This window comes from Buteo buteo, chromosome 22, assembly GCF_964188355.1.
Source record: "Buteo buteo chromosome 22, bButBut1.hap1.1, whole genome shotgun sequence".
Taxonomy (NCBI): domain Eukaryota; kingdom Metazoa; phylum Chordata; class Aves; order Accipitriformes; family Accipitridae; genus Buteo; species Buteo buteo.
This window is the reverse complement of record NC_134192.1, coordinates 589,281-615,370: the sequence shown is the minus strand read 5'-3', so window position 1 is coordinate 615,370 and position 26,090 is coordinate 589,281. Positions and strand designations below refer to the sequence as shown.

Genomic DNA, 26,090 nt, shown 5'->3' with positions numbered 1-26,090 from the left:
AGCGCGGGCGCCATGGCGGGCCTGGGGCTGGCGGAGGAGGAGCGGTACCGGGGGTGAGCGGCGGGGCGGGCGGAGGGCCGAGCGGGACGGGGACGGGCCGGGGAGGGCTGGGGGAGCGGAGCGGAGCGGGTGTCGGTAGCCCCGAGGGGGGAGCGGGGCGGGCCGGGCCGGCCTTGGGCAGTGCCGGTGCGGTGGGTGCCCACGGTGACTTTTGACAGGCTGGTGAACGGAGCGAAGGCGGCGGCGGGCAGCGGGGAGCTGGAGGAAGCGCTGCGGCTGTTCCGGCTGGCGGCCGCCATCCGTCCCAGCGAGAAGCTGCGGGGCCGCATGCAGCGGGTGGAGGAGGCGCTGGCCGCGGCGGAGCAGCAGGAGGAGGAGGAGGAGGAAGGCTTCGTGGATGTGTGCGGCAGCGGCCTGCTGATCTACGGGGAGATGCACGGGAAGCTCTTCCAGCACCAGCGGGATGGCGTCGCCTTCCTGTACCGCCTGCACCGGGAGGGCAGGCCCGGCGGCATTCTGGCAGATGACATGGGCCTGGGCAAGACCATCCAGGTCATCGCCTTCCTCTCGGGCATGTTCGACGCCGAGCTCATCCGCCACGTCCTGCTCATCATGCCCACCACCCTGGTCAGTAGCTGGCTGGCGGAGTTTGCTCGCTGGACCCCTGGCCTGCGCGTCAAGGAGTTCCACGGCACCAGCAAGACGGAGCGCACTAGGAACCTGGAGAGGGTCCAGAGGAAGAACGGCATCGTCATCACGAGCTACCAGATGCTCATTAACAACTGGAAGCAGCTTGCCAGCAGCTACGAGCAAGAGTTTGTCTGGGACTACGTCATTCTCGACGAAGCACATAAAATCAAGTGCCCGTCTAACAAAACGACCAAGTGTGTATATGCGATTCCTGCAAAGCATCGCCTCCTCCTCACGGGCACCCCAGTGCAGAACAACCTGCGGGAAATGTGGTCCTTATTTGACTTTGCATGCCAAGGCTCCCTCTTGGGAACGGCCAAAACTTTTAAAATGGAATATGAGAATCCTATTACTAGGGCAAGGGAGAAGGATGCAACTCTAGGTGAGAAAGCACTGGGGCTAAAGATATCTGAGAATCTAATGACCATTATAAAGCCATATTTCCTCAGAAGAACCAAAGACGACATCAAAAACAATCGTGCTGACAAACCAGACGCTCCTCTTCCCGAGGATCCAAGTGAGAACAGTGCTCCTGTCATGCCATCTCTCACTAGGAAAAATGACTTTGTTGTGTGGGTGTACTTGGCACCAGTGCAGGAAGAAATCTACAGGAGCTTCCTCTCTCTGGATCACGTGAAAGAAGTGCTGATGACAACCCGATCGCCTCTGGCTGAGCTGACTGTCTTGAAGAAGCTGTGTGACCACCCCAGGCTTCTGTCTGCAAGAGCATGTATCCAGCTGGGCTTGGAAGAACAGGAGTACTCTGAGCAGGATCACGGGACTGAAGCAGGTACGCTTTCATGCGCTAATAAAATAGATCATCTCTCTGATGAGACTCTGATTCAGGAGTCTGGGAAAATGCTGTTCCTCATAGGGCTTCTAGAAAGACTGCGAGAAGAGGGACACAGAACCCTGGTATTCTCACAGTCAAGGAAGATGCTGGATATCATAGAGCGTGTCTTGTCTCGCAGACATTTTAAGATCATGCGTATTGATGGAACGGTAACCCACCTAACAGAACGGGAGAAGCGCATTAACGCCTTTCAGTGTAACAAGGACTACTCCATCTTCCTGCTCACCACTCAAGTTGGTGGCGTTGGTATAACCTTAACAGCAGCCAGCCGAGTGGTGATCTTTGATCCCAGCTGGAATCCAGCTACAGATGCTCAGGCTGTAGACAGAGCTTATAGGATCGGGCAAAAAGAGAACGTAGTAATTTATAGACTGATTACCTGCGGTACAGTGGAAGAGAAAATATACCGGCGACAAGTATTTAAGGATTCATTAATAAGACAGACTACTGGTGACAAAAAGAACCCGTTTAGATATTTCTCCAAGCAGGAACTGAGGGAGCTCTTCACATTAGAAGATACTCGAACATCTGCAACTCAGATCCAGCTGCAGTCCTTGCACGCTACCCAAAGAAAGACTGACCTGCAGCTGGATGAACACATTGCTTATTTGCACTCTCTGGAAATGTTTGGCATTTCTGATCATGACTTGATATATACAAGGGAAATAGCTCATGAGGAGCAGGTTGAGAGTGAAGAAGCCCATCAGTACATTCAACGGAGGGTACAGAAGGCCCACGAGCTAGTTCAGTTAGAGTCTCAGCTTAGAGACCAGAGGATGGAGGGGATCAGAAATGCTTGTGAAGAGAAGTGGCAAAGACCACCAGAATTGGTTTCCGAGCCAAAGAAGTTGTCTCCAGGGTTGAACAACATAAATCGCTTTGTGTCGCCACCAGTAGCTGATAAACATGAAAATGACGAAGTTATTGATCTTACAGAGGACAAGGAAGTCCAGGTTCTTAATGTCAGCTCCAAAATGACAAATCTGACTCATGATGACTTGGATGAAGAGAAGCTGGCACAAGATGTGTCTAGAATGGATACAGAGCTGCTTAATACCAGCAAGACAGGGAAACAATCCAATATACAAGAATCTGAGCAAAATCTTGAATCAAGCATTATACCATCATCACTTGGACTTCATCCACTTGATAAAGAGAGTCAGAGTCTCAAACACAAACAGTGTTCCCATGTAAATTCAGACAGCTTGACTGAGGCAGGGAATGGCCTGTCTGGGCAACGACAGCATTCCTCTAATGACTCTTGTGTGGCTGATGATCCCAATAGCTTAAGAGATGCAGAAATGTCAGATCAGGTACTTGACCCACATGCTGCCTTGGGGACAGATACAAATGACGTTCCTGAGTTAGCTTTGGCTGATGCAGTGCCCAGCTTATCAAATGTTACACCAGAAATCCATGCTGGGCTCCAGAAGTCTCATGTGTTGGAAGGCAGCTTGGAGGATATGTGTGTGCCTTCTCTCCAGGATCAAGTTGACTTCAATCTGGTCTTGGAAGAGTCTGAAGATGGATGGCAAGATGCCTCAAACAGGGAAAGATCACTGGAACGCCCAGAAAAGGAGGGCTTCCAACTAAAAGCAGAAAGTTTTTGTAAGTCTCCAACAAAAAAATCTCCAACAAAAACCTGGCTAAGTGAGAACAGTAACTGCAGAAAACCCTGCCATGCAGCTGAAGAAGAGCCAAATAACTCCCTGCAGGGGAGTGATGCATCAGATGAAAGCAGCGGTGCCTTTGTTTTTGGTAGAAAGAAATGCTTAAACAGAATTGTTTCAGGCAGTGAGGATGAAGACCATTCCATTATGATCTTGGAGGAAAACCAGTCTGAAAAAAGGCCCTCTCCCTTCAACAGCCCTCTGCATCAATTTCTGGAAGGAATTAGTGCATCCACTCCTAAATGTGACAGAAGTATAGCAAAAGCCATCTTTTCTCCTCAACTCACGAACAGTGGTAACAGGTCTAACGCTTCCAGACGATCTCTCATCAACAGGGTGGTAGATGAGGTTGAGGATATTGGAGAAATCATGGGAACCACTGATGAAGAAGATGATGACAGCAATGAGGAGAAAGATGACCTTGTGGAAGAAGAAGCTGAAGAGTGTAGTGGGGAATCTGCTGAGCCTGAAGAAGAACCTGCTGGAGAAACGCTTGATACAGCGGAAGAATCATTCCATCTAGACTGTATGCTCTCTGAGAAGTCTGAAGCAGATGAGACAGAGTCATCTCAGGAGGAATCCACTGGTGATGCTGAGCTTCAGTCAGGTGAGCAGATAGATTATTTCACCCAGGAAAGTGTCTCTGAAAAAGAGGCTCGTCAGAGTTCCTCTCCCACTGTAGGCAATTATAATACCTTGGTAGACAGTGGGAAGAAACTTAAGGATGATGGAAAACTGCAGGAGGCATTGAACTGTTTCCTGCAAGCTCTTGACATAAAAAGTGGAGATCCTGAAGTTATGCTTATGACTTTAAACTTGTATAGACAACTAGCCCAGAAATGAAATCTGTATACATTTAAGTACAGTCTTATTTTTTCTCATTAAATGTTTGTCTGAACTACATCACTTTTAAGCTAGTTCAAAAAAAAAAAAAAAAAAAGACTGATGGCTGCAATATACCTTCTTGGTGACTGAACAAATTCAGCATGTCCTCCTGCATCAGGAAGCAGTCTAAGAATCTAGTTGTCAGGTGCTGGGGAAGGGACTTCACTGTGGACGCAGTTCACAAAGATGAAAACAGTTCATGCTACTGTCTAATTATTTAATAAAGTTGTCTTTTATATTTAAAACCCTCTCCAAGCTTGCAGCCCTGGCTTCATCTTTCTGCCCTTCAGTCACTGCCTCTTTCCTGAGAGGATGCTGAGGGTGTGGTTCCACAGCAGCTTCACAATCTAAACTCAAGCTGCTGTAGTTCTTCCCTCCTTGACTTGAAATAAGCCGATTTGTCTGCCTCAATGTCACCCACCATTTGGGTGAGCCGGCTGCTGGTGCAAAGGAGAGAAAAGAGCTACTGCAACCTGGTTTTAAGTTGGTCTGAGAATGTGTTTGCTGTGGAGGAGAAAAAAAAGAAGTTGGTTACTGCTATAAATCCTCCAAGCACTGGACGCCAACACACCATCTACCTGGTGCTAGGTCTAACATTGAATGTGGTACTGCAGAAACCCTTCTGCTCAAATCCCTGCCAGACTGCGGTTGCTGTAGAAGGGGTATGTAAGTGGCGGGATTGCAGAAGGACTGGAATAGCAATTAGACCTTGACTGCTGCAAGGTGCTGGACACCTCAAACCTTTTGGTACTGCTGGAGGAGTCAAGGACTTCAAAGGAGTCTCTTGTTTGGTGTTGCCATTGTTCTGCTCCCTCCCATCTTTATTTCCCTCTGAGTAGTACAGTTGAAGCCTGGTCTTGCACAAGGCAGCAGGAGGGGGAAATACTGGGTTTAAAGTTTTGAGCTGCTTTTTCTCTGGTAAGGAAGTCCTCTAACCCTCTTCCCACATACAGCTTAGCTGTGGTAGATTAAGTATTTCCCACTGGTTCTGTAGGCACGATGAAGCTATGAAGTGGGTTTGTAGTTCAGAACCATGCAAGCTTAAAATGAGAAGAACCTTGTTCTGGCTTCTAGCAATGCTCTGCTTACCTGACTTGCCCTCTGCCACCACACTGATAAACTTGGCTTGGGTATGCTCACCACTATGACTGTCTTCTGTACAGTCTTTCCTCATGACAATAAGGCAGTGAATTTTGATGCTTCCTCATGCCAGGTGCATGTTTAGTGCCTAGCAAGTTTGCCTTCTGTGTTACAGTGTGATAGCATGGAACGCTTTCACACCTTGCTGAGTTTTGCAGTTTTTGGAGAGGAAACTGGTCTGCTGAATTTGAATCCTTTGTGCTAGGAGACATTACAAATACAAACAATGATCCTGTTGGTACAGGAGATGTGCCAATGGGCTTTTGCTAATAGGTAGAACAAAGCTCTGGTAGCCTGGAAACAAGCAGTTTATTAATAGAGCATTCCTTAAATGAGGCCACATCTGCTCTCATGCTGCAGAAAGGCCTGCCTGTCTTTCATAACAAAATATTAATGAACTAGAGCTGTGCAATCATTTGTTGGCCTCTCTGAGCTTTCCATTCTCTTAACAAAACAAACAACCCAAAAAGGGAGGGAGGAGAAAGACCTGCCCTGGTTTCAGTCTCACCTCTTCCTTGTATGTTGATCTTGGGAAGGGCTTCTTGTTCTCTTTGATGTTTTCTCCTCATCTCTGAGCCCTCTGATGCTGCACGATGCTTGCCTGCAAACAAAGCTGGTGTCTGTTGCTAGAGATGTGCCTAGTTTGAGTGCTGTCTTTCAGCAGGAAGGGGATCGCTGCACTGAGATATTTATTGCTAAGGTCCAAGAGGTAGGAGACGTAATGTGCTATCTTAGTCACATCAATCATGCTGTCCTTCAGGTATTTTTACCAGAAGGATGAGGCCCAGCCTGCTAGGCTTGAGACATGTACTGCACACCCAGCAGTAGGCAAATGGAGGAAGCAACAAGCGAGCATTTAGTGGCTTTTCTCTCATTCAAGCCCGAGTTACACAATTTTTTCCCCCAGCTTCCCATGGATAACATGTAGCTTGAGGTATGGGCACCTTGGTATTCAGGAGGACTTCTACCCCTGACTCCCCTTCCCTACTCCTGCTCGGCCAGGGTGCCTCCAGCCCTGGCCTGACCCACGCCTCTGCTGGGTAACTGCAAGAACAAGTCGCCTGCCTGGGGCAGTGACCTCTAGCTCTAGCTGTAGTGTTACCCACCCTCTGCCAAAGGGACTGTCCTCCCAGTCCAAGTCTGAGCTCTGGAGCAGAAACTGTAGCATAGGAGCTGTCTGCATCCTCACTGGTGAGGATGGGGATAAAGATCAAGGCCCTGGGGAACCCCTCCTTCCCTTTCTGGATCATTTACATTTGCAGATAAAAGCCTGAGCACCTTATTCAGGTGGACAGGTCATTGTCTCTGCAAGGGGAAAGGCAAGAGGCTGGCCTGCCAGGCAGAGCAGATTTCAACAACTGTGAAAAGCTCTTAGTTCACCTTTTCCAAGGAACGCTTTACCTCTCTATGCAGGGCCCTGTTCTCTGCCAGCTGTAATCTGTGTGTCCTGCCAAGACAGCAGGGACAGCCAGCTGCCTCCAAGCCTGCTGCCAGTTATGACCGACTTGCTCTGAGATCAGGGTGTCTGGGAAGCTTTCAGGATTCAAGCAGTCAACAAGGTCATGATTATTCACATTTTATTTTCTGCCTTCCACCATGATGATGTGATACCCGAACTTTGTTTTTACGGGAGGGTCTGTATACACTGGCTTGTCCATGCTGCTCACAGGCAAGGCAAACGCTGCTTCCTGGAAAGGTCCCACCATGGAGCCTCTGGTCATCCAGCCCAAGTCTCCCTGGAAGAAAGAACCATCAGGGTTAAGCTTTGAGAATCTCACTGCAACAGCAGCCTCACCAGCAAGGAGGGTGGGTGATGTGGCCATGGGACAAGAAGCCTGTCCCGGCAGCATCTGTCTTGGCAGTGTGCACTGCTGTCAGAGAGGACAGCACACAGACAAAGAGCTCCTCATGCAGGGCTGCCTCTCAGCAAGGGCCAGCTGGCTAAAGCCACGGCAGGCTTACGCTCTGCCCTCCCTGAGCACTGGCCTGCTGCTGCGTGGGGCTCCTGTATCTCAGCCCTGCTGCAAAGGATTTACGGCTGAGCTACTGGCACCTGCTTGTGCCTTCGCCTGGCTGTTAAGGCTGCACCCGACCAGTATTTGCCTGCCCCTGCACTGGGCACACTGTGCTTGAAGCTATTGAAAGGAGCTTTTTGAAGGCTCCCGGGAAGGACTTCCCAATAGCAGTCTCCTTCAGGCAGGCGGGGGTGACCACCACAGACCCGGTTCCCCCAAAAGCCGCTGTCCCCTCCCCTGAGAACAACCCCCCACACGTACCCCTTGCCTGGCTTTGTCCTCGCTGTACTGCGAGGCGACTTCGCTGAACCGCTGGCCGGACTTCAGCTTCTCCATGGCTTCCATGGCTTTGCCTTGCTTTTCACAGAGGATGTGCCGAACCTGGGAGGGGAGAGCGAAGCGGGGCCGGAGCAAGCTGGGCCGGGCCGGCCGCTGGCTGCCCGTCTGCCGGGGAAGGAGCGGGGAGACCGACACCCCCCGTCGGGACCCTGCCCGGCCCCCGCCGCCCCCCGGGCTCACCTTCACGGCGCTGCCGCCTCCCTTCGGGCCCTGGGCTTTGCCCTCGCTGCTGCCGCCGCCGCCGCTGCCCCCGCCTGTGAACGCAGCGCCCTGAGACCGGCCCGGCCCTCGCCTCCCACCCGCGCCCGGCCGGGCCGGGCCGCCCCAGACCCCGCCGGCCCCCGCTCACCCTTGCCCGCCTTGCCGCCGCCTTTCCCTTTGGGAGCCATCTTGCCGCCGCCGGCGTCGCGCCGAGGCCCCCGGGCTGCCCGCGGCGCGCCGGGCTGGGGCCGTCCGTGCCGCTGCCCCCGCCCCGCCGCCCGGCACCCGGCCGGTCACCCCGGACCCGCCCCGCCGTGCCAGGACCCCGCGCCGGGACCCCAGCGCCGGCCGTCACCGGAGGCTTCCTGCGGCCTGGGCCCGGCGGCCGCCACGGGCTGTCCCAGCAACCCGCCCCGGCTGTGCCCTGCGCCCACCCGGCACCCCGGGCTGACCCCGGCACCCCCCCGGAGCTGTCCCCGGCACTCCGGGCTGTCCCCGGCACCCACTCGGAGCTGACCCCAGCACCCAGCCGGAGCTGTCCCCGGGACCCCGGGCTGACCCCAGCACCCCCCCGGGACCCCGGGCTGACCCCGGCACCCACCCAGCACCCCGGGCTGACCCCGACACCCTTGGCTGTCCCCAGCACCCATCCCACCTGACCCCAGGACCCCAAGTCCGTCCCCAGCCCCCCACACCACCCCCGGCACCCACCCTGGGCTATCCCCGACACCCCGCGGTGTCCCTGCGCTCCCCCAGAGCTGCTGGGGACACGGGGGTGCGTGGCAGATGCTGCGAGAGGCCCCGGCGGATGGGGCTGCATGGGCCCCGCGCTTGCCAGCGTCCCCTGGAGCCACCCGGGGGGGTGTTGGGGTGCCCGTCCCTCCCACCCAGCACCCTTCCCCGGGGCTCCGGCCCCCCTCGGCAGCCCCAAGAACCAGCACGCACAGGCAGCCGTCAGCAGGGAGCAGTTTACCAAGCTGGCGAGATTTAAAAAGTACAACATTCAGAAGTACGCACCGTGGCGGGCCGGCCCCTGCCCCGCGGGACCAGGGGTGGTGGGACCAGGGGTTGTCACCGCCGGCTGGGCTCTCCCCAGGGACTGTGAGCTGCTTTTCCCACAGTGAAGCAGCTGCAGAAAGGGTTCTGCATCCACAGCCGGAGGGAGGAGGGAGCAAGCGGCCAGGGACCAGCTCTCAGCCCCGAACTGGCCAGCTTCGCCAGGAAGAGCCCATTCCTCCAGCCAGGGAAATAAGGATCTCCATCCCACAGCTCAGCAGCCAGGATTCACCCTGGGCCTCCCAGACATTTCTTATCCGGTAGCGGACAACCATTTTCGCTGCCAGGAGTGCTGGGTTTTTGCAGGGGTGTCCCCTCCCCATGCTTGTCCCCAGCCCGCTTTGCTGGCTGCCATTGCCGGCCACCGCCTCCACCGCCACTGGTTTCCTGAGCAGTCATGTGCAAAATGTACCCGTCCCCAGCGCTTCCCTCTCCCGTCCCCAGGGCCCCATCCCTACCACGCCAGCACCCTGCTGCCGGGCCTGGGAGCAGCGGGAGGGCTGGGTGCCGTGGGATGGAGATGAAGCATGGAAATTTGTTAGAGCTTTTTTTTTTTTTTTTTCCTGAGTTTCTCAGCCTGGATCTTAATTACAGGCTTAAATCTGCAACCCCGGGAGAGGGAAAGGAGCAATGTGCAAGTAACAGGAGGGAGGGGAGGGGGAACCAACCGCAAGGACAGCAGAGCCTCTTTTAGGGTCAAATCCAGCACAGGTGTGTGGATGGGGAGGTGTTGGCAGAGGGCTGTGCTCCCTGGCAGGCCAGGCTGTGTGCAGAGCTCCTGGGGGGGGTGCAGAGACCCCCCCAGACCAGCTCTGGCCCCTCAGAGGGACAGCTGTAGTGCTGCCGTGGTGCCTTCCTTTCCCCACCGCTGCCTGGACCCAGCCACATCGCTCTCCCCCTGCATGGGAGGGCTAGGGCATGCCAGAGCTTGCAGAAATATATCAAGAAATAAAGTGGAAGTTTTCCTAAACACCCTGTTTCTTTGTCATCCACAGTCTGGCCCTTTCTCCTTTGCTACAGCCATGCAGCCACGTTCTTTCTCTGCGCCGGGGCTGGCGTTTCCTCTCAGTCCTGCCCTCCTCCCAAGCTCTGCCCTTGCCCCAGTGGCTGTCCCTGCCCCACTGCCCCTCACCGTAGCCCCTGTCACTGACAGCTGAGGCTCCCAGGCTGGAGCCAAGCCAGGAAGAAGCAGCTGAGGGCAAGGGGGACAAATCCCACCCCGTGCCTTACATTGTGCCCTGGGCAAGGGCTGGCACCCCAGCCGGGGATGTGCAAACCACCCTTTTGGCAGGGCTGGGCAATGCGGCCGTGCCAGCACCACATCCCCCTGTGCCGCGGCGCAGAACGTGCCACTTCCTCGCAGCACCCACATGGGCAGCCTCGTGGGTGGGCACACACCACGCGGGGTCTGCCGCATACCTTGGCAGCGCGTCCCGGCCCATGGGACACTCAGGCGAATGTGGTCTGGCTGGCTGGGGAACCTGCGTGAGCCAGGGGAACGGTGGCACTGCCAACAGCACTCCCTGGACAGTGGCGGGGTGCAGCCCCTGCTTTGCCAATGGCACTGGCACACATCCTGCTTGGCCTCGCACAGCTCCCCCGCGGCCAGCGGGCACAGGCGGAGGGGTGGGTAACCTGGAGGGACCCCAGGAGTCACCTGGGAGGTGGCTCAGGTGGCGCCTGGCTGGGTTTGGCCAACAGCTCGGTCGCAACCTAGGACCTCTGGGAGCTGGCGCGGCAGATGTTTGCAGGCGATGCCGTCGCAGGGTACTTCGGTGCGATGCAAGAGGCAGAGCTGGGGAAGGGCTTCCCCGGGCAGCGCTGGCCTGCCGTAGCCCTTCCTTCCCGCGGCGGCAGGGCCGCCCGCACCCTGCGTCACCTGAAGTCAACAGCCTGGTGCGGGACCCGCTCACGGTGGGAGGCTGGCGGGGAGCAGGGAGGCCAGCGGGGAGCAGGGAGGCTGGCGGAGCTCCGCGTGTGGTGCGGCCGGCGGGGCGAGGCTCCCCTGGGGCTGGCGGCGGAGGCAACCCTGGGATTTGCTTTTGGACCGAGAGCTGAGGAGCTCTGAAATGCAGCATTTTGGGGGCTTTCGAGGGGCTGGATTTTGGCTTGAGGTTGTCAGCACTGGCTGCGGACGCTGGGGTGCCTGTTCCCCATGTGGCGGGGAGGATGCTCAGGACGACAAGGGGGAACTGCTTGTGGCTCTTCCAAAGCACCCTCAATTCCAGCCAGCCCCTTTACGTCTTCCCAAAGTACATGTCCGTGTATCCAGCCAAACTCAAACCTGGGATCTTTGCCTGGGAAACTCAAGGTACAATGTCAAATGAAAGAGAATAAAACATCATCACCACTGTGCATTAGAAAAGCCATTTAAAGTACCACATGCCGAAGTGACCAAACAGTTTCAAGCTAGCTTTGCTGCGGGTGCTGAGCAATGCCGGGGGCTGCAGTCCCGCTCTGCTTCCCGAGCAGGCACCTTCGGTCCTGGGAGCCGGCTCAGCCAGGGACGGTCCCAGCAGCGATGCCGCCTCTTCCCTCCTGGAAAGGGCCCAGCTCCGCCAGAGGCACAGGGCCTTGGGCTCCAAACGCTGCCTCTCCGCCGGTGGCTCTCCAAGGAAGAAACAAAAGCAGAAGAAAACCCCCAGCGGGACACATGGACTCACCCAGGCAGCCAGGGCACCCCTTCCGCAGCGATACTCCCTCTGCAGCCATCTCCAGCCCTTCATGGCCAGAAGGGACCACGCACGGTTAGGGCTGGCTTTTGGGGCTGTTTGCACCATCTAGCTCGGGGGCAAACTCTGTCATGACCCTCCGAGCCAGCGGGTTTGTGGTCTTGAGCAGTTCAGCAGCAGATGGCCGGGTACCGGGGCTGGTTTTGCTGCTCTTCTTCTGGAGCAGGGCTTTAAAGTCTTCATTCCTGCTGGAAGACTTCCCGGTGCTGCCTGCTGCTACCGGGGACTCACTGGTTGGGGAGCCCGAAGTCTTCACAGGTGAGTGGGAGTTGGGCCGGCTGCCAAAAGTGTCACCAGGCTCTTTCCGCCCCAAGACCTTCCTCTTCGACCTAGGCACCAAAGAGACGTGCGGTGGGAGCAGCCCTGGGTGGGAGCTGCCACTGCTCTGGATGGGGCAAGGTCCTACAGCCTGCCCAGTTGTGGCTGTGCCTGCTCCGCCGGGGCAAGAAGACAGCCCGTGCACGGCAGGTGATGCACCTAGCTGCTGGCAAATGCTCTCCTGGTAGCTAGGTCTGATGGAGCAGTGGACCCCCCCTGCAAGCTGGTGACCCAGCCTGGCTGCAGACTCGGGGCGCTAAACTCTGAATCGCTTAAGGCAGCAACAGCCGGGTTGTCCCCGGGTGTGAGCATCGGCCCCGGTGTGGAAAATTTAAGGTGTCATGATGCAGGGGGACACTGCGCCCGGTCCTGTGACCATGGCAGGATGCGGCAAGGGGCTGTTCCCACCCAGTGCCACGCACCAGCCCTACCTGTGGATCACAGTGAAGAGATCCTCCGTGGTGCGGGATGTCACGAACACGTCGTCGTCCTCCTCCGCAATGGAGTCAGCCGTCTTGTCGCTAGCGAAGCTCTTCTCCTCCGTGCCGGCCTCCGCCGAGCTGCCTGCAGGCGGAGAGAAGGAGGCAGCTGTGAATCGCCCTGCGCAGGCATGGGGGGACCCCCCTGTCCCTGGGGTGAAACCCACCATAGGAGCGGGGAGACCCTCACCTTGCTCCGAGGCGGGGTCGCTGGCTTGTGCTGTGCCCAGGGCCTTGGGGGATGGCGGGTCCTCATCGTCAGGGTTGTAGCAGGTGGGGTAGGCATCCAGCGTGATGATGGGGCTGGGGGTGAGCGGCTGGTCCCCCATGCTGGCTCCCAGCTGTGCTGGGGCCAGGGCAAGAGGCAGGTAGAGCACGCTGGGTTTTTTGGGCACCGGCGGCGGCACCTTGGCCTTCCTCCGCTCCCCCTCGCCGGCACCGCTCCGCTCTGGCCGCGGCTCATCCTCCAGGCTGCCCTGCGAGAGCCGCCGGGGTCCTGCCGGGGTCAGGGGCGAGGGGAGCTCTCCTGGACCCCTCCTCAGCTCCCCTTTCCGCAGCACCACAAAGCCGTCCTGTGGAAGCCCCTTCTCCTTGGTGGCAACGCCCGGCGGGGACGTGGGGGACAGCGGACCCTCCTCCCGCAGAGCTGGGGGCTTGGGCAGGATGCTCGGGGGCCGCTTGGCCAGCGGTGGCTTTTCTGCCACGGGCGGCTTCACCTTCCTCTCCGGCCCCGGGCAGGGACCACGTGCCGGCTCGTCGGCGTGCTCCGGGCCGTCGGCGTTGTCCTCCGGCTCCGAGCGGCTGATGGAGCGGAGGCGGACGGAGCGCAGGTCGGACTGCGTGACCACCGGCATGATGGGCGTGATGGGGCTGGTCTTCTGGGCCAGCTTGGTGCCGAAGGTGGAGTCGGAGTGGTGCCGGCTGACCTTCGTCTTCCCCTTCAGGGAGATCTTCAGCCCCGAGAGGTCGAGGTGGGCGGGTGGCGTGAGCGGCAGGTCGAAGGACAGCCTGGACTTGGGGCTCCTCTCCATGGGGGACGTGGGGGGCAGCGAGGACTTCCTCTCGGGGACCAGCGGCCTCACCCGCACCTGGTGCGGGGAGTGCCCGAGGATGGCGGAGGTGGGGACGGTGGGGGTCGGGGTCTCTGACTGGCTGGAGTACCCGCTGGATGGAGACATCAGCCCCGTGGGCCTGCCTGGGGAGGAGGTCTTGAGGTCTGCCTCGGCGGAGAGCTGGGAGGGCGTCGTGGCCCTGGAGACGGAGGGGGAGGCGAGGGACTCGGAGCTGCCCCGTGCCTTGGCGCACTCGATGGCCGTGGTCCCTGTGGCCGTGCTTGAGCTGGAGAGGGACCGATAGGGATCGCCGGCCTTCCAGTCCGAGAGGTGCCACTGGTGGGGGGCGGCCGTGCCGTCGGGCTCCCTCCCCGCGCTCCCCTGGGGGTCGGCGTGCACCAGCCGGTGGCCCTGGGGCTCCGGTGGGATGCAGAGGCTCTTGGGTCGCTGATCCTTGGGCAGCGCCAAGCCGGGCCCCGGGGCAGCATCCTGCCCCTCTTTAATCAGAGAGACGCTGCGCGTGGGCGGCGAAGGCTTCTTCTTCGCCTTCTTGAGGGAGATGCTCTTGGAGCGCCGCCGCCGCTGGCCCTCCTGCTCCAGCCCCAGGGAGACGTTGTCGGTGCTGGTGCTGCCCTCGGAGCTGGCGCTGGGGTAGCCCAGGGCGTAGTTGGCGCTGCCCCGCCGGGTCTCGGCGTACGCGATGTCCACGGAGCAGAGGGAGCCCGAGTCGGTGGGAACCGACAGCGACCGCTCGCGGAACCGGCACCCTGCCCGCTCCACCTCCAGCCGCGCCGGCTCGGCCGCCGGCTCCAGCTCGTCTTGGCTTCCCGGCGAGAAGTTCACCTTGGCTTCTCGGCCCTCGCACCTCTGGCCGCCCCCGGAGGTGGGGGGGGACTCAGGCACCGTGCCGGAGAAGGAGCCGGGCCCGTTGCTGCCCACGCGCTCCTCCATGGCAATGAAGAAGGAGGCGGCGGCGGCGGGCGAGCCCGGGCTGGGCGAGGGGCTGGAGCCGCCCGGCGAGGTGCAGGCGGGCCCCTTGCCCTGGCTGGCGGCGGGGCTGGGGGGGCTCACGTAGCCCAGGGTGCTCCAGGGTGCGGGGAAGGGGGTGCCCTGCGGCCCGTTGCAGGCGCTGGCGGAGGGGGTGGCCGCACCGTCCACGGCGGCGGGCGGCTGGCAGCAGCGGGCCCCGAGGTCGCTGAAAGTCTTCCTCAGCGGGGCAGAGAGGGGCTGGCGGGGGCCGATCTCCTGGGGCGCCTTCCCCCCGCTCGCGGCCTCGGGCACGAAGCTGCAGGAGAGGGACTCGGCGACGGGCACGCGCGCGTTGAACGTGGGGCCGTTGGCACTGCCTGCGAGGAGAGAGACGTTCCGGGTGAGCATCGTCCCGCTTCGCGCTCCGCCGGCGGGTCGGCGGCACGGTCCTGCCCCGCGTGCCGTGGGGCCAGGACTGGTCCCACCCCGCGGCCGATCTCTGGGGCTGCATCTCTGCCCAGGCATGAAAGGTGCCCACGCGGACTGGAGGGGACACCCTCTTACCAGATGCTGTCCTACCCCCTGTACTGGTGTGGCCGCAACCCAGCTGGGGACAGCCCATGGCCTGTGTTAACCCTCCAGCTTGGGATCTCTTAGCTGGGATGTGCCACGGACAACTTAGCAGCCACGGCGGGAGTCTCTGTCCACGGGGACATCGGCCCCACAGTTACCACAGCGCTGCCCCAATGCTGCCCTGTGTGGGGACACAGATGGGGACCAGGAAGAGCAGAGCAAGGCATCGCCGCCTGGGTCGTGGGGGGATGCGATGGCTCACGGTGCCACCTCATGTCAGAACAGCCTGGATGGGGAAGGACCTGGGGACCCCGCTCAGAGCACACCCAGGAAGATGAAAGCTGCAGTGGCTTGAAGTCTGACCATCTCCAAGGGAGGAGCTGTGACAACCTTTTGGAGCTTTGACCACCGTCGTGGTGAAAAACCTTCCTCCTACCCAGTGACAATTCCCCCTGGGGCAGCTGGCACCGTGGCTTCTCTTCCTCCTGACCCTACCTGCTTCCGAGAAGAGGCTGGCTCAGCCTTCTCTACACCTCCCATACAGGATGGCACGACAAGGCCCCCCAGCCGGGATGGCTGCTGTCCCCACAGGGTCCAACACCAGTCTGTGGCCGTGCTGGGAGTGCTGCAGGCGCCCTCAGCCATGCGAGCCGGCTCACCAGCCCCAGCAAAGACCCAGGCTGGGTGCGTGCCCCGCAGCCCCGGCACCCTCCGTGCGGAGCCTGCCCGCAGCCGGGGAGGGCGGGCATGGGGTAGGAGCTGCCGGAGCTGAGGCCAGGTGAGTCCCGTCACTAGGAGAGATTTCGGTGGCCTTCCCGCCCCGTTAAGTGTGCAGGACCCCGATTTGGGGTGAAGGGGCTGTCCCCAACGCCACGCCAGCCCCAGGACCAGCCCGGCATCACCAGCGTGCCCAGCACCTCGGTGCCCCGTGAGGGTGCAGGACCAGTACGGTGGCCTTTACCTCCCCGAGGCCGGGGCATCCCCAGGGAGCTCATCTGTGCCCGGGCTGGCTGCCAGCCCCCGGGGTGGCTCTGCCCACCATCAGGGCAGCTCCAGCCGGTGCCAGCCCTGCCCAGGCGCTGCCGGGGCACGGAAGCGGCTGCGCGGTTCTTGCCGTCACCTTGGTCTCGCAGGGACAGGTTAGGGAATCCGATAATGGTCCGTCTACGCCGCAGGGTGGACTTGGGGTTCATCGCGGTCTCTGTGTTAAACAGGGAGTGACGAGCACTCGCGTGCCTAGCAAAGTGCTGCCCTGTAGCCAAAACAAACAGGCTGTACGCAGCGGTGCCGGGAGGGGCTGCCGGGGTGGGGGCTCGGCCCCCCTCCACCACCGCCTGTGCCCTGGGTGTCCCCCGGCCTGGGATGGTGACTGCAGGCAGGAGCCTGGGATGGCAGGAGGGTGGTGAGCCGTGCGGGGTGATCCGCGGGGGAGATGGAGGCACGGCGGGTGCTGCCGGCCGGTGGGAAGATGGGGGTGCTGCAGATGGAGATGGGATGCATGGAAAGCTGTGGAGACCGGCCCTGCTTTGTGTGACAGGCTCTGGTCTGTGTTGGTGAGGCCGGACCCTGCACCGCTGGTCTTTGTCATTAATGGGACCAGTGGTGCTGAGCCACACTGGGGACATGGACGTGAGAAACAGAGCGCAGTGAGAGGGACCAATGTGGTCATGGCACGTGTCTCCCTGGGTGAGAGGGAGAAGGAGTGAAGAGCCATCACATGGAGGGAAAGAGTGCAAAGACATCTTTGGCCTTCGGAAGGTGCACCTTGCTCAGCCATTGGCCCCAGGCTCCCACCTGGGGGCAGAGCTTGGCACTTGAGTCTGCAAAGACTGGGCAGGACCATGCTGCTGGGAGCTGCAGCCCCAAGAGGATGGACGGACAGACGGACAGACAGGTGAGACAGGCTGGGAACGTGGCGAGAGCCAAGGTGACAACAGAACCGGCTGGCTGGGCAGCACAGCAGAAACAAGAGACTGGATGGCGGCATCGCCGGTGGATCCGACGCACAAAGTTGTGGATGACAGGAGAGATGGCTGGAATGACAGATGCCAGCGTGGCCCTGCTGTCCCCTGCTCTGCCCCCGGTGCCGGCCTGGCCCGCAGGGACACAGGCTCACAACCCCAGCCCCCCTTCCCACCGTCCCGCACCCCGCCGCAGTCAGATGCTGGGGCACATCTTTGCCCGCACCCCGCATCCTCCCCTCGGGTGCCGGCTCAGCACCGGGGCTGCCTCTCGCACCTCTCCCCCCCGCCGCGCCATGGGGTTGCTGCCCTACCCGAGACATTGATGGGGACGATGTTGGTTTGGATGGAGCAGGACTGGTGCCACTGCTTCTCCTCCACGGTGGGCAGGGGGAAGGCCCTGGTCCAGGCTGGCTGCTTGTCCGGGCTGGTGGGGAGGCTCAGGGAGGCGTCGGGTGGCCGAGCACCAAGGGGGGTCGTGCTGGCGATCTCCTCTTCGGTTGCTCGCCGGCTCGGGGGCTGTGGGGCGAAAGGCACGTAACCCACTGAAGGGGCAAAGGTGGGACACAAATGCCCCCCTGCCCCAGCCCTGCTGCCTGAGCGGCTGCACCAACCCCTCTCCTCCGGGCGATGCTGGGGCTGTGCCGCCCTGCCCTGCCGCCCCGGCACTCACCATAAGCACGAACTCAAGGCGTTTGGCAGGCGGGGGTCGGGGAGACGGCTCGGGGGGGGTGTCGGGGGGCAGGTGACTGGCGGCACGGAAGGTCTGCCCGGTGACCCTGCTCTCGGCGTACTGCTCCTCATACTCCTCTGCAAGAGAAACGGCGCCTGGGACCCTGTTCCAGCCGCCGGCTGGGGGTGAAAGCTTTGCTCCCGGGGCAAGAGCGACACAAAGGCATGGGCGGCTGTCCCCGGGCTGGGTTGCCGTCCCTGCTCAACACAGGCAGCTCAGGAGGTGGGGAAGGGAGACCCCAAGTCAGAATGCCAGGACTGGGGGGGGAGTTGAGGCAGCGCTGAGACCCCAGCAGCCCACCCCGCTCCTCCCAGGGGTCTGCCTGGGGAGGCAGTGGGTCCCACGGGGAAGCAGAGCCCCGCCGGGGACAGGCAGGAGGGAACTCAGTGTCTCCCCATCCTGTAATTGTTGAGCTAATTAATGCTGGTCGTTATGGCCTGGCGGAAAGCAGGTCTGCTCAGGCTGACTTAATGAGATTACAAGCCGGGGGAAGGCTGGGCTGCTGATCTAATCGATGCCTGCAAAGCATCTGAGCTGAGGCCGCGTGACAGCTTGGTTAAGAAATTGGAAGGAAACAAAATCAACGGCCACACTGATCTGGTTAGACAGATCGGCGGCCGGGTCCCCAAGGCCCTCGTGGGCAGAACTGCGCCGCGGTGGGACTGGCGGGCGCCCCGGCGGCTGGTCTTGGCCCCAGTTCCTTTGCCGCTGGCAGCAGTGACTTGGGAGCAGAGATCAGAGGGGGGCTGCTAGAGACTGGGACCCCCCTCCCCGGGACCCAACTTCTGCAGCTTGGCGAGGTCTGAGGAGCGGCTCGCACACGTGCACGTGGGAGATGACCTCGCTGTTTGCATGGCGGTCGTGTACCCAAGGCGGCACCCATCCCTGCTACCCTCACGCATCCCGCCGCCGGCCCCTCTTGCCCCGCTACCTTGCAGCAAGCTCTGGAGGTTGAGCTGGGCCTCCTGGTGCAGCTGCTCCATGCCCGGCGGGCGCCCGGCTGCCAGAAAGACGTTCACCGGCTGCTGCCATGACAGCTTGGTGTGGGCAGCTTTCTTGCTCTCGAGGTCCAGGTTAGAGGTGGCTGCGAGTGGAAGGGAACAGAGTGAGAGGGAGGCAGGCGGGCAGCTTCCCTGCAAGGGCTGCCGCGGGCTGCCGGCTGCCGCCACACCGGCACAGCACGCTCATCCTGTCTTAGGTCTCTCCAGGAATGCAGGGACTGGGATGTGGCTGCGTCCCACCCTGGCAAAGCCACCCAGGCAGGCTGCTGCCGGGTGGGACCAGACCCCATCGCCGGCACCGCTGCTGCTCCAGGGGCTGGACACCGTCCCCGCGGGCTGCCAGAACAAGCCAGGAAGGGAACAGGGTGAAATTGGGGAAGGAAGCAAGCCCTGTTGCCCCGGGTGACTGCCCGGCTGCTCCTGGGTGCAGGAAACGCCCCATGCTCCGGTGAAGCAACCTCCTGGCTGGAGAAGAGCAGAAGTTGCAACTGAAAAGGAGGGAGGGATGGGGACATGGTGCCTTTCATCACACTGGTTTCAGCCTGCTTGGCCAGGTTAACGCACCCTGCCCTGGCGGTGGATGCCCCGCAAAGGTCTCCTGGGAAGGAAACTTCTGCAGGGATGGGCCAGGCACTCGCCCAGACCCTCTGAAACACCCATACAGGTGGAAAAGTCCTCAGGAGAAGGATTTGGGCTCGCCAGGGAGCTGGGCGTGCTGGGAGCTGAAGCGGGGCTCCGGCAAACAGGCTTTGCCATGGGAACCCCTGCAGCCCCGGCACCTCCGCTCCGGAGCAGCGCTGGCCCCGAGCGGATGTGGGTTTCCTACCCAGCGCGGTTTTGCACCGAAGCCAAGGGAGTGCCGCTGCCAGCACGCTGCCGGTTGAGAGCATCCAAGCCCCAAACCAGGCAGTGGAGGCAAAGAGTGGGTTTGTGAGCTTTAAACACGGGGCTCGTGGATGACTAGGGTGTCATCCCTGGGGATAATTCTTCTCTAGCTGCCCCTGGCGTGGGCAGAGGGATGGCCACTGTTGACACCAGGCGCTGCGCGAGGTCCTGTGCCCAGCGTCACTCACTGGGCTGGGTGTCACCCCTGGGGACCAGGGCCTGACATCCTTTCACCCCGTCTGGTAGCTGGGATGCACCCGCTCAGCAGCCAGCACCGCTTCATCCGCCTGGCCAGGGGGATGCACATCCCAAGTTTGACTCACATTTTGCAGTGAAGAGCGGCAAGCACGGGGTGCCGAGGGCTGAGGGCTTTCCAATGGCGCTGGGACTGCAGGCAGGCTCTGCCTGCGTGCCCGTCCCCATCCCCATCGGTCAAGGCGCTCCTATTACCAGCGTGACAAACACTTCCCCTCTGCCACCTGCAGCATGCGGGGCCACGGGTTGCCCGTCCCCAGCGAGCACACCACCGCCCCAGCTGCCAAAACACAGCCGCCTCTGGCCGCGGCACCCCGCTTCATGCCAGACCCCAGCCAAGACAGCGACGGCAATCCTGCTTGCCTGGGTGAAGGGTAATGGTCCCAAAATGGGGCCGGGCTCCCCAGCACCCCTGCATGTGCCATGTCCCCCTCCTCCTGCGGCGTTCGGTCAGCCGTGCCCCGGCTCACCTGGCACTGCATCCCGAGCATCACCCCTGCTGCCCGCAGGTGCAGTCCTGCCCACGGGTGCCATCCTGCCTGTGGGTGCCATCCTGCCCACCCTTCCCCCCAGCGCCGGCTGATCGAGCGGCAGAGCCTGCACAACGCCCAGCACCCGAAAGCAAGGTGCCACGTCCCTAGCCTAGTTACTTTTATAATTTGTGTTACCATAACGACATGCCTTAACATCAGGCTTTTCCCCCCCCCCCCCTTTTTTTTTTTTTCCCTTTCTCCTTTAAATAATTTGACTCGTTTCCATATCAACCAAGAAGTGTCGGGGCGTGTGTGCGTGTGAACCACGCTGAGGCTTCGCCCGGCTGCAGAGCCCCGTGCCAGAGGGCAGGGCTGTGCAGCTGGCGACAAAGTTTTCCCTGCTGCGGGTGAAGGCAGCCCCCTTTTCTCACGCAGGGACGTGGCTTTTCCTCCTCTCGCCTCCCAGTTTGGTGCCTGCCAGGTGACGATACCCAGAGGGGCTGGGGGGGGTCCTGGCAGAAGGAGCCCCATGCCCTGGCCTCTGGCTCACCCCATGTGCCCAGTCGTCCCCTGGGGATGGGAGCCCGGGCACGGTCGGGGTATCTCCCCAAAAACCTGACCTCCAGGGCCACAGGAAGGGAGCTGGGGGGCCAGGGACCACACATTCACCTCTGTAGACCCCAGCCCCCCAACCCGCTCTCTTTGGCGAGGTGGGCTCCGCTGCCACCCCCTCCATTTCCGAGCGCACCCCAAGGGTGGGCTCCACACCCCACCTTGCTGCACCCCTCTTTGGCTCGGTGGGTGCCAATACTCCCTGCCTGCTGCCCACACGTACCACCCCCACACACAGCAGCTACTCGGTGTCCCCCCAGGACTCGGGGACACCCCCAAAGCACAGCCCCCCCCCCACCCCCCTGCCCCCCCACCTCCCCGAGCCTCCCGGTGCCAGCATCCTGCTGGGGGTGGAAGCCCCCCGCTGCCCTCCCCGGAGCCGCAGTACGGGAGCTTACCTCCGTGGCCTCGGCCCCGCTGCCGGGGCACCCCCCGGCACCCACCCTGTGGGCTCCGACCACGCGGGCAAACCGCAGCACCGAAACCCGGGGCCGCCCTGGGGCGAAGCGGAAGCGTGCCCAGGCAGCTGGGGAGGGGGGGCCCAGCACCCTGCCCTGCCCACACACACTGCAGGCAGGGAAGAAAGGGCAGCGTGGCCAGCCACGGTTGGGCAACTGAGGAAAAGGCAGTGCGGGGCGGCTGAGGGGGTCCCTGCCCTACGGGGCTTTCCACCCTTCACAGAGACGCGCTCCTTTGGGAACGCGAGCGAGCTGGCGCTGTCCTGAGCCGACGCAGGCAGCGGCGCGGGCATTGCCGAGGCGCTGGTGGGGCTGGTTTCATCCTCCCGGCAGAAGCAGCAGCTGAGGAGGAGAAGGGGTGGGAAGGGGCGGACGAGCCAAGCATCCCTTCGGCAGCCCAGGCACCCCAAACCTGTGCCCCGAGGGGCTGCACCCTGCTTGCGCTACCCTACGTGCAAGAGTGAGTGTAACACCCTGATGTTTTGGCTTTTGCTGCTTGGGAGCAGTCATTCAGAGGGTTTTTTGGGCGCAGCTCCGGCAGCCGCTCACGGCCCAGCATCACGCGGTGGCTCTGAGATGCAGTGCGAGGAGCCAGCAGCCCTGCTCGTGGCGGGGGCTGATAAAGCGGCACTGCTGCCAGGGCTCCCGAGGGCCGGGCTGTATTCGGAAGCAGCCTGGCGCAGGCTCGCTGCGAGAGCGGGTTTGGGATGTCCGTGCAAGCCACGGCTGCCACCCACATCCGTGGGGCTCAGGATGACCCAGCCGAGACGGAATGCTTGGCGGGAGGACACGGTGGATGGTGGGAACGGTGCAGCCGGAGCAGAGCCTGCTGCCCTTGGCGGTGACCCTCCTGCCAAGCTTATCGGTGACAGGCTCGAAATACAAAATGCCTCTGAGGGGGCCCTCACCCTGTGGCAAATGCCTGCGGGAGGCGAAGGGTGTCGTGGGAGAGCAGAGCCAGACGGCCGGCTCCATCCCACGCATCCCCAGCACTCTTGACCTGAGCCTGGCCAGCCTCGCTGCTGGGGGGAAACTGAGGCACGGCTGGTGGAGAGGCTCACCCCGCACGCAGCTGGGCCCAGCTCCCTGCTGGCGTCAGTCCCCCCTCCCTGCCCCAGGGTTTGCGGAGGGGAGCAGGCAGCAGCCCCAGCTCTGTCCGCAGACAGGCGCGGGCATGGGCAGAGGTGTTACCGACAGGCGGCTGGAGGCCAGGGCTGCCGGAGGCTGCTCCCCACGTGTCCCCGTGTCTCCCAGGGGGTCTGTCCCCTCTCAGAGCTGCAGGCTGGCGGCAGCGAGCTCTGCTCCTCGCCCTGGGGCTGGAAGCAGGGGCAGCGCTGGCAGGCAGGGCCATGGCACCTGGGAGGGTCTGAGCCAGCACCATCAGCCGCAGCGGGCACTGCTACCTCTCTAACAGCTTGCAGAGTCTTACTGAGCGCGGGCGAGTGTTCAGGCTTGGGATGCTGTGGCCACTGTGGGGGTATAAGGACCGGGGCTGAAGTCCAGGGGAGCTTGCTCCAAGGGGCGCTGAGCTTCACTCTCTCCTGGGAGAAAAGCATCCTTGCAGGATCCCCAACCGCAGAGCACAGAATACGTGCCCTCCACCAGCATCTCCCCAAGTCACCCCCGCTCCACGCCAGCATCCCTATTTACCTACTGCCCAGGCATCCCGAATCCACAGGGAGATATTCGACAGAGCCATCAGGAGTTGTTTCAGTTCAGGCCGAAGATCCCATGAGACGATGCCTCTTGCTCAAGCTTGCCGCCAAACTTTTCCTTCTCAAGCTCGCTCCAAGTGAGCGGGAAGCGCCGGCAATGCAGTCGGTGCTGCTCGGCCCCTCGCTGCTGATGCAGAGGTACCACAGGAGTGATGTAACGGCAGCAGCAGGCGATGCACCATTAGCAGAGCAGCCATGGCAACGGGTATCGGCACAGCGGCAAGCCAGCCGCCGCCGCCAGTCCTAGCACACCGGAGGATGAGGACTGCGAACTTGGAGGCCGAGACTGATTCCGACAGCAACCCAAACCCCGCCGGCAGGAGCCGATGCGCCGCAGTGCCGGCAACATATGCCACCGGCTTCGAGCAAGCGCCCCGGCCCACCGCCGGCACCGCGACTGCTCGCTCCCGGCGCGTGCGGCTTGATGACATTCCCTGTGGTACAGAGCCAAAGCGCACGCTGCTCTGCGACGAGAGGAGAGGAAGAGAAAAGAGCAAACAGCGGGAGCTGGCAGCGGCCGCAGAAAGCACCTCCTGTCCCAAGCTCACCCCCCACTGAACTCGGACCCGCCGGTCCAGCTGTCCTGCCGGGATGCGGAGCGGCATCCGTGTGTATGGCAGCTCCGGGGCCGGATGCCCACCCAGGTCTGAACGACGTCCCAAAGCGACACCCCACTGAACACCCACACGCCCGATGCCACGAGGGAGCGTCGCTCACCGGCCGACCTGCCCACCTTGCCGCAAGCGCTCGCCGCACGCGTGCTGGAGCGTGCCCAAGATGAGCCCTTGTTGGGATGGCTGACATACTGTGCCCTGCCCAAATCCGGACCCTCCCCAGGGTCTGGATTCCTGCCGTCTTGCAGGCATAGCTCGGAGCCCTCAGCGAGGCAGAGCCATCCTTACAGACATTTGACCTGCTGGTGGTTGAGGCCAGAGGGGCTGGAAGCTTTTTAGGGGGGTGCCCACGCCAGGACTCCGACGTTGCCCTGCACAGCATGTCTGCCTGCTCCTGTGCAGGTGCCCAACAGGACTGTGGGGTGTTGAAGAATATAACACCACCCTGCTACACTGAATCTGCCAGAGGCTCTTGGCTCTTCTCGCTCTCCCGGTTTAACATGCAATCAGCTGATTTTTGTACTGACAGGAGATAACAGCACTGCAGAAGTTGCTGGCAGGGGTGGTGGGTTTGGCAGCTGTGAGGGTCACTCAGCTCGTGGGAGAAGGGTGGATTATGCGAGAGGTTTCCATTAAAACCACTAGCAGCAAAACAGTCAATAATGTCACTGTACATCAGTAGGGCTCAAGGGTTAACAGTGTGCTAGGGCGCTCTGCCTGCCCGGCCCTGTGATGAGACCCCGTAAAACAGATAAAAGCCCTCCTTCTCCAGCCAGTTCCCGTGATCCATCACCTTCGCCTCGTGCCTTGCGTAGGGCAGGACCAGAGGGGACGCGTGTGCTCCCCACGGATGGTGTCAGCCACGACCCCACACAGGCAGGCCACGGGAGCCTCCTGCGGTGGGGTGCCCAGCTGCGGTGGGAGCAGGGAGACAGGGGAACAGCTGGCGCCGGCTGGTCACAGCCCCCGCCAGCTGCAGCACCGCTGCCTCGGTGGCTGCCCTTCAGCCTGGGCGGCAGGTGGGGGCCGCCGGTGAAAAGCCACGCTGGGTACGTTTGGCTCCGGCAACGCGAGCCGGGAGTTCTGGCAGGCAGAGGAGGTGCTTGTGCTGCGGGGAGGACTTGGCCGGCGAGCCCGGCGCAGGAGGAGCCCCGGCGTGCCATCCGCCTTTGCTGCGGGGATGGGAACTGCCTGCGGCCGCGCTCGCAGCGGGGCTTGGCCCGGTACCGCAGCCGGCCAAGATGAACTCACGCCGCTCCCTGCCAAGGGGCCGAGAGCCACCGCTCCCGAGGACGGAGCAGCAGCCCCGGTACTGGTGGGGGCTGCTCTGGGCTTGGCCGTGGGTGCTCTCATCACCCTGCCTTCGCCACCCCAGAGCCTGGCCGGACCCAGGTCCCTGCAGCACGCCATCAGCCACGGGCGGCAGGATCAGACCCCTCGGAGCCCTTCTCCCAGCCCCGCCGTGGCTCCCAAGCAGCCTGGCTTCCTCCTCCTATCGCAACCCTCGCTCTCACGCGCTTCCTAGCCAAAAAACCGGGCGCGAGCCTTTCCCGAGAGCCTCAGGAAACCCGGCAGGGCAACCTGCCAGCCCCAGCTGGTCCTTGGCACCCCGGCACAGCGTTGCCACGCACCGTGGCCAAGGGCACCCCCAGGCACGGGGTGGCCAAAGCCAGCTGCCTGCTAGCCTTCCTCTGGTGATGTCCCAGCCTGGCCGGGACTGTTCAGCCGCGCGCGGATGCTCGGGGCTGTGCTCGCAGCTCTCCCAGGCGGGCCGGCTGCCTGTGCCGGAGAGGCTGCAGCCCCTCGCCGGGCAGGGGTGCTTCCAGGAAAGCGCCGTTTCCCCTGTGCCCGGCTGGTTTTACACTCCGCAGGGCCGGGACAATGCGAGGAAGTCGCCTGAGAGGGGAACGCGGCCAGGCCCCAGGACAAAGGGGCCCGAGACGTGAAATCAGCCACAGCAGGAACGACGGCGAGGGCAGTGAGAGCAGCGAGGGCCCCGGCCGGCTGCAACGTTTCTGTCGACCCACGGCCCTGCAGTCCCCGCTCCTGCCGCCACCAGCAAGCGAGAGCCACCAGGAGGGTACAGCATCACGGGGCCGGGCAGGATCCATCCCAGCGGGGCTCAGCCCCAGCCTGAGGAGTGGTCGGTGGGGCGTGCGGGCGGGGGGTCTCTGTGCTTCTCTTGCTTTGAGAGCAAGGCCACCCCGACGGGCTGGGGAATGGCAGCAAGGATTTAGAAGGGCAGGGAATACACCACAGTCAAGGCCAGGCTGGGAAAGGCGGGACAAGACCCGCGCCGCCGGGTGGCACCGACCGCGCCGTGGCTATGGCACGGCCTCCGGAGACGAGAGCCCACGCCCGACGGCTCACCCCGACCCGGGCTCTTGCCCTGCAGAGCGAGCGGCGCCCGC

The 26,090-nt window shown here is 61.8% G+C and overlaps 3 protein-coding genes across 7 annotated transcripts in view; 1 reads left to right on the top strand and 2 right to left on the bottom strand.

Moving 5' to 3' along the window:
• Window positions 1-12: 12 nt before the first annotated feature.
• ERCC6L (ERCC excision repair 6 like, spindle assembly checkpoint helicase) lies at window positions 13-4,346 on the top strand. Its single transcript, XM_075054244.1, has 2 exons — window positions 13-53; window positions 219-4,346. The coding sequence occupies exons 1-2, from the start codon at window positions 13-15 to the stop codon at window positions 4,054-4,056; spliced, it is 3,879 nt and encodes a 1,292-aa protein (XP_074910345.1). The 3' UTR covers window positions 4,057-4,346.
• Window positions 4,347-6,801: 2,455 nt separating this feature from the next.
• Window positions 6,802-8,026, bottom strand: PIN4 (peptidylprolyl cis/trans isomerase, NIMA-interacting 4). Its single transcript, XM_075053909.1, has 4 exons — window positions 7,942-8,026; window positions 7,773-7,846; window positions 7,515-7,634; window positions 6,802-6,974 (listed from the first exon to the last, which is right to left on the bottom strand). Exons 1-4 carry the CDS (start codon window positions 7,979-7,981, stop codon window positions 6,816-6,818), a joined length of 393 nt encoding a protein of 130 aa, XP_074910010.1. The 5' UTR covers window positions 7,982-8,026; the 3' UTR covers window positions 6,802-6,815.
• A 3,176-nt stretch (window positions 8,027-11,202) lies between these two features.
• Window positions 11,203-26,090, bottom strand: part of NHSL2 (NHS like 2) — a 34,473-nt gene continuing 19,585 nt past the window's right edge. For 3 of the 5 annotated variants that reach the window (XM_075053820.1, XM_075053823.1, XM_075053819.1), the window contains exons 2-8: window positions 18,598-18,750; window positions 17,607-17,743; window positions 17,248-17,452; window positions 16,093-16,224; window positions 12,569-14,776; window positions 12,331-12,463; window positions 11,203-11,910 (exon numbers count right to left, since the gene is read on the bottom strand). In XM_075053820.1, the coding sequence (XP_074909921.1) occupies window positions 11,598-11,910; window positions 12,331-12,463; window positions 12,569-14,776; window positions 16,093-16,224; window positions 17,248-17,452; window positions 17,607-17,743; window positions 18,598-18,750 (3,281 nt within the window). In that variant the 3' untranslated portion in view covers window positions 11,203-11,597. Of the gene's footprint in view, window positions 11,911-12,330; window positions 12,464-12,568; window positions 14,777-16,092; window positions 16,225-17,247; window positions 17,453-17,606; window positions 17,744-18,597; window positions 18,751-23,000; window positions 23,162-26,090 lie in introns of those variants that run through there. The other 2 variants (XM_075053822.1, XM_075053821.1) reach the window with 2 other exon arrangements.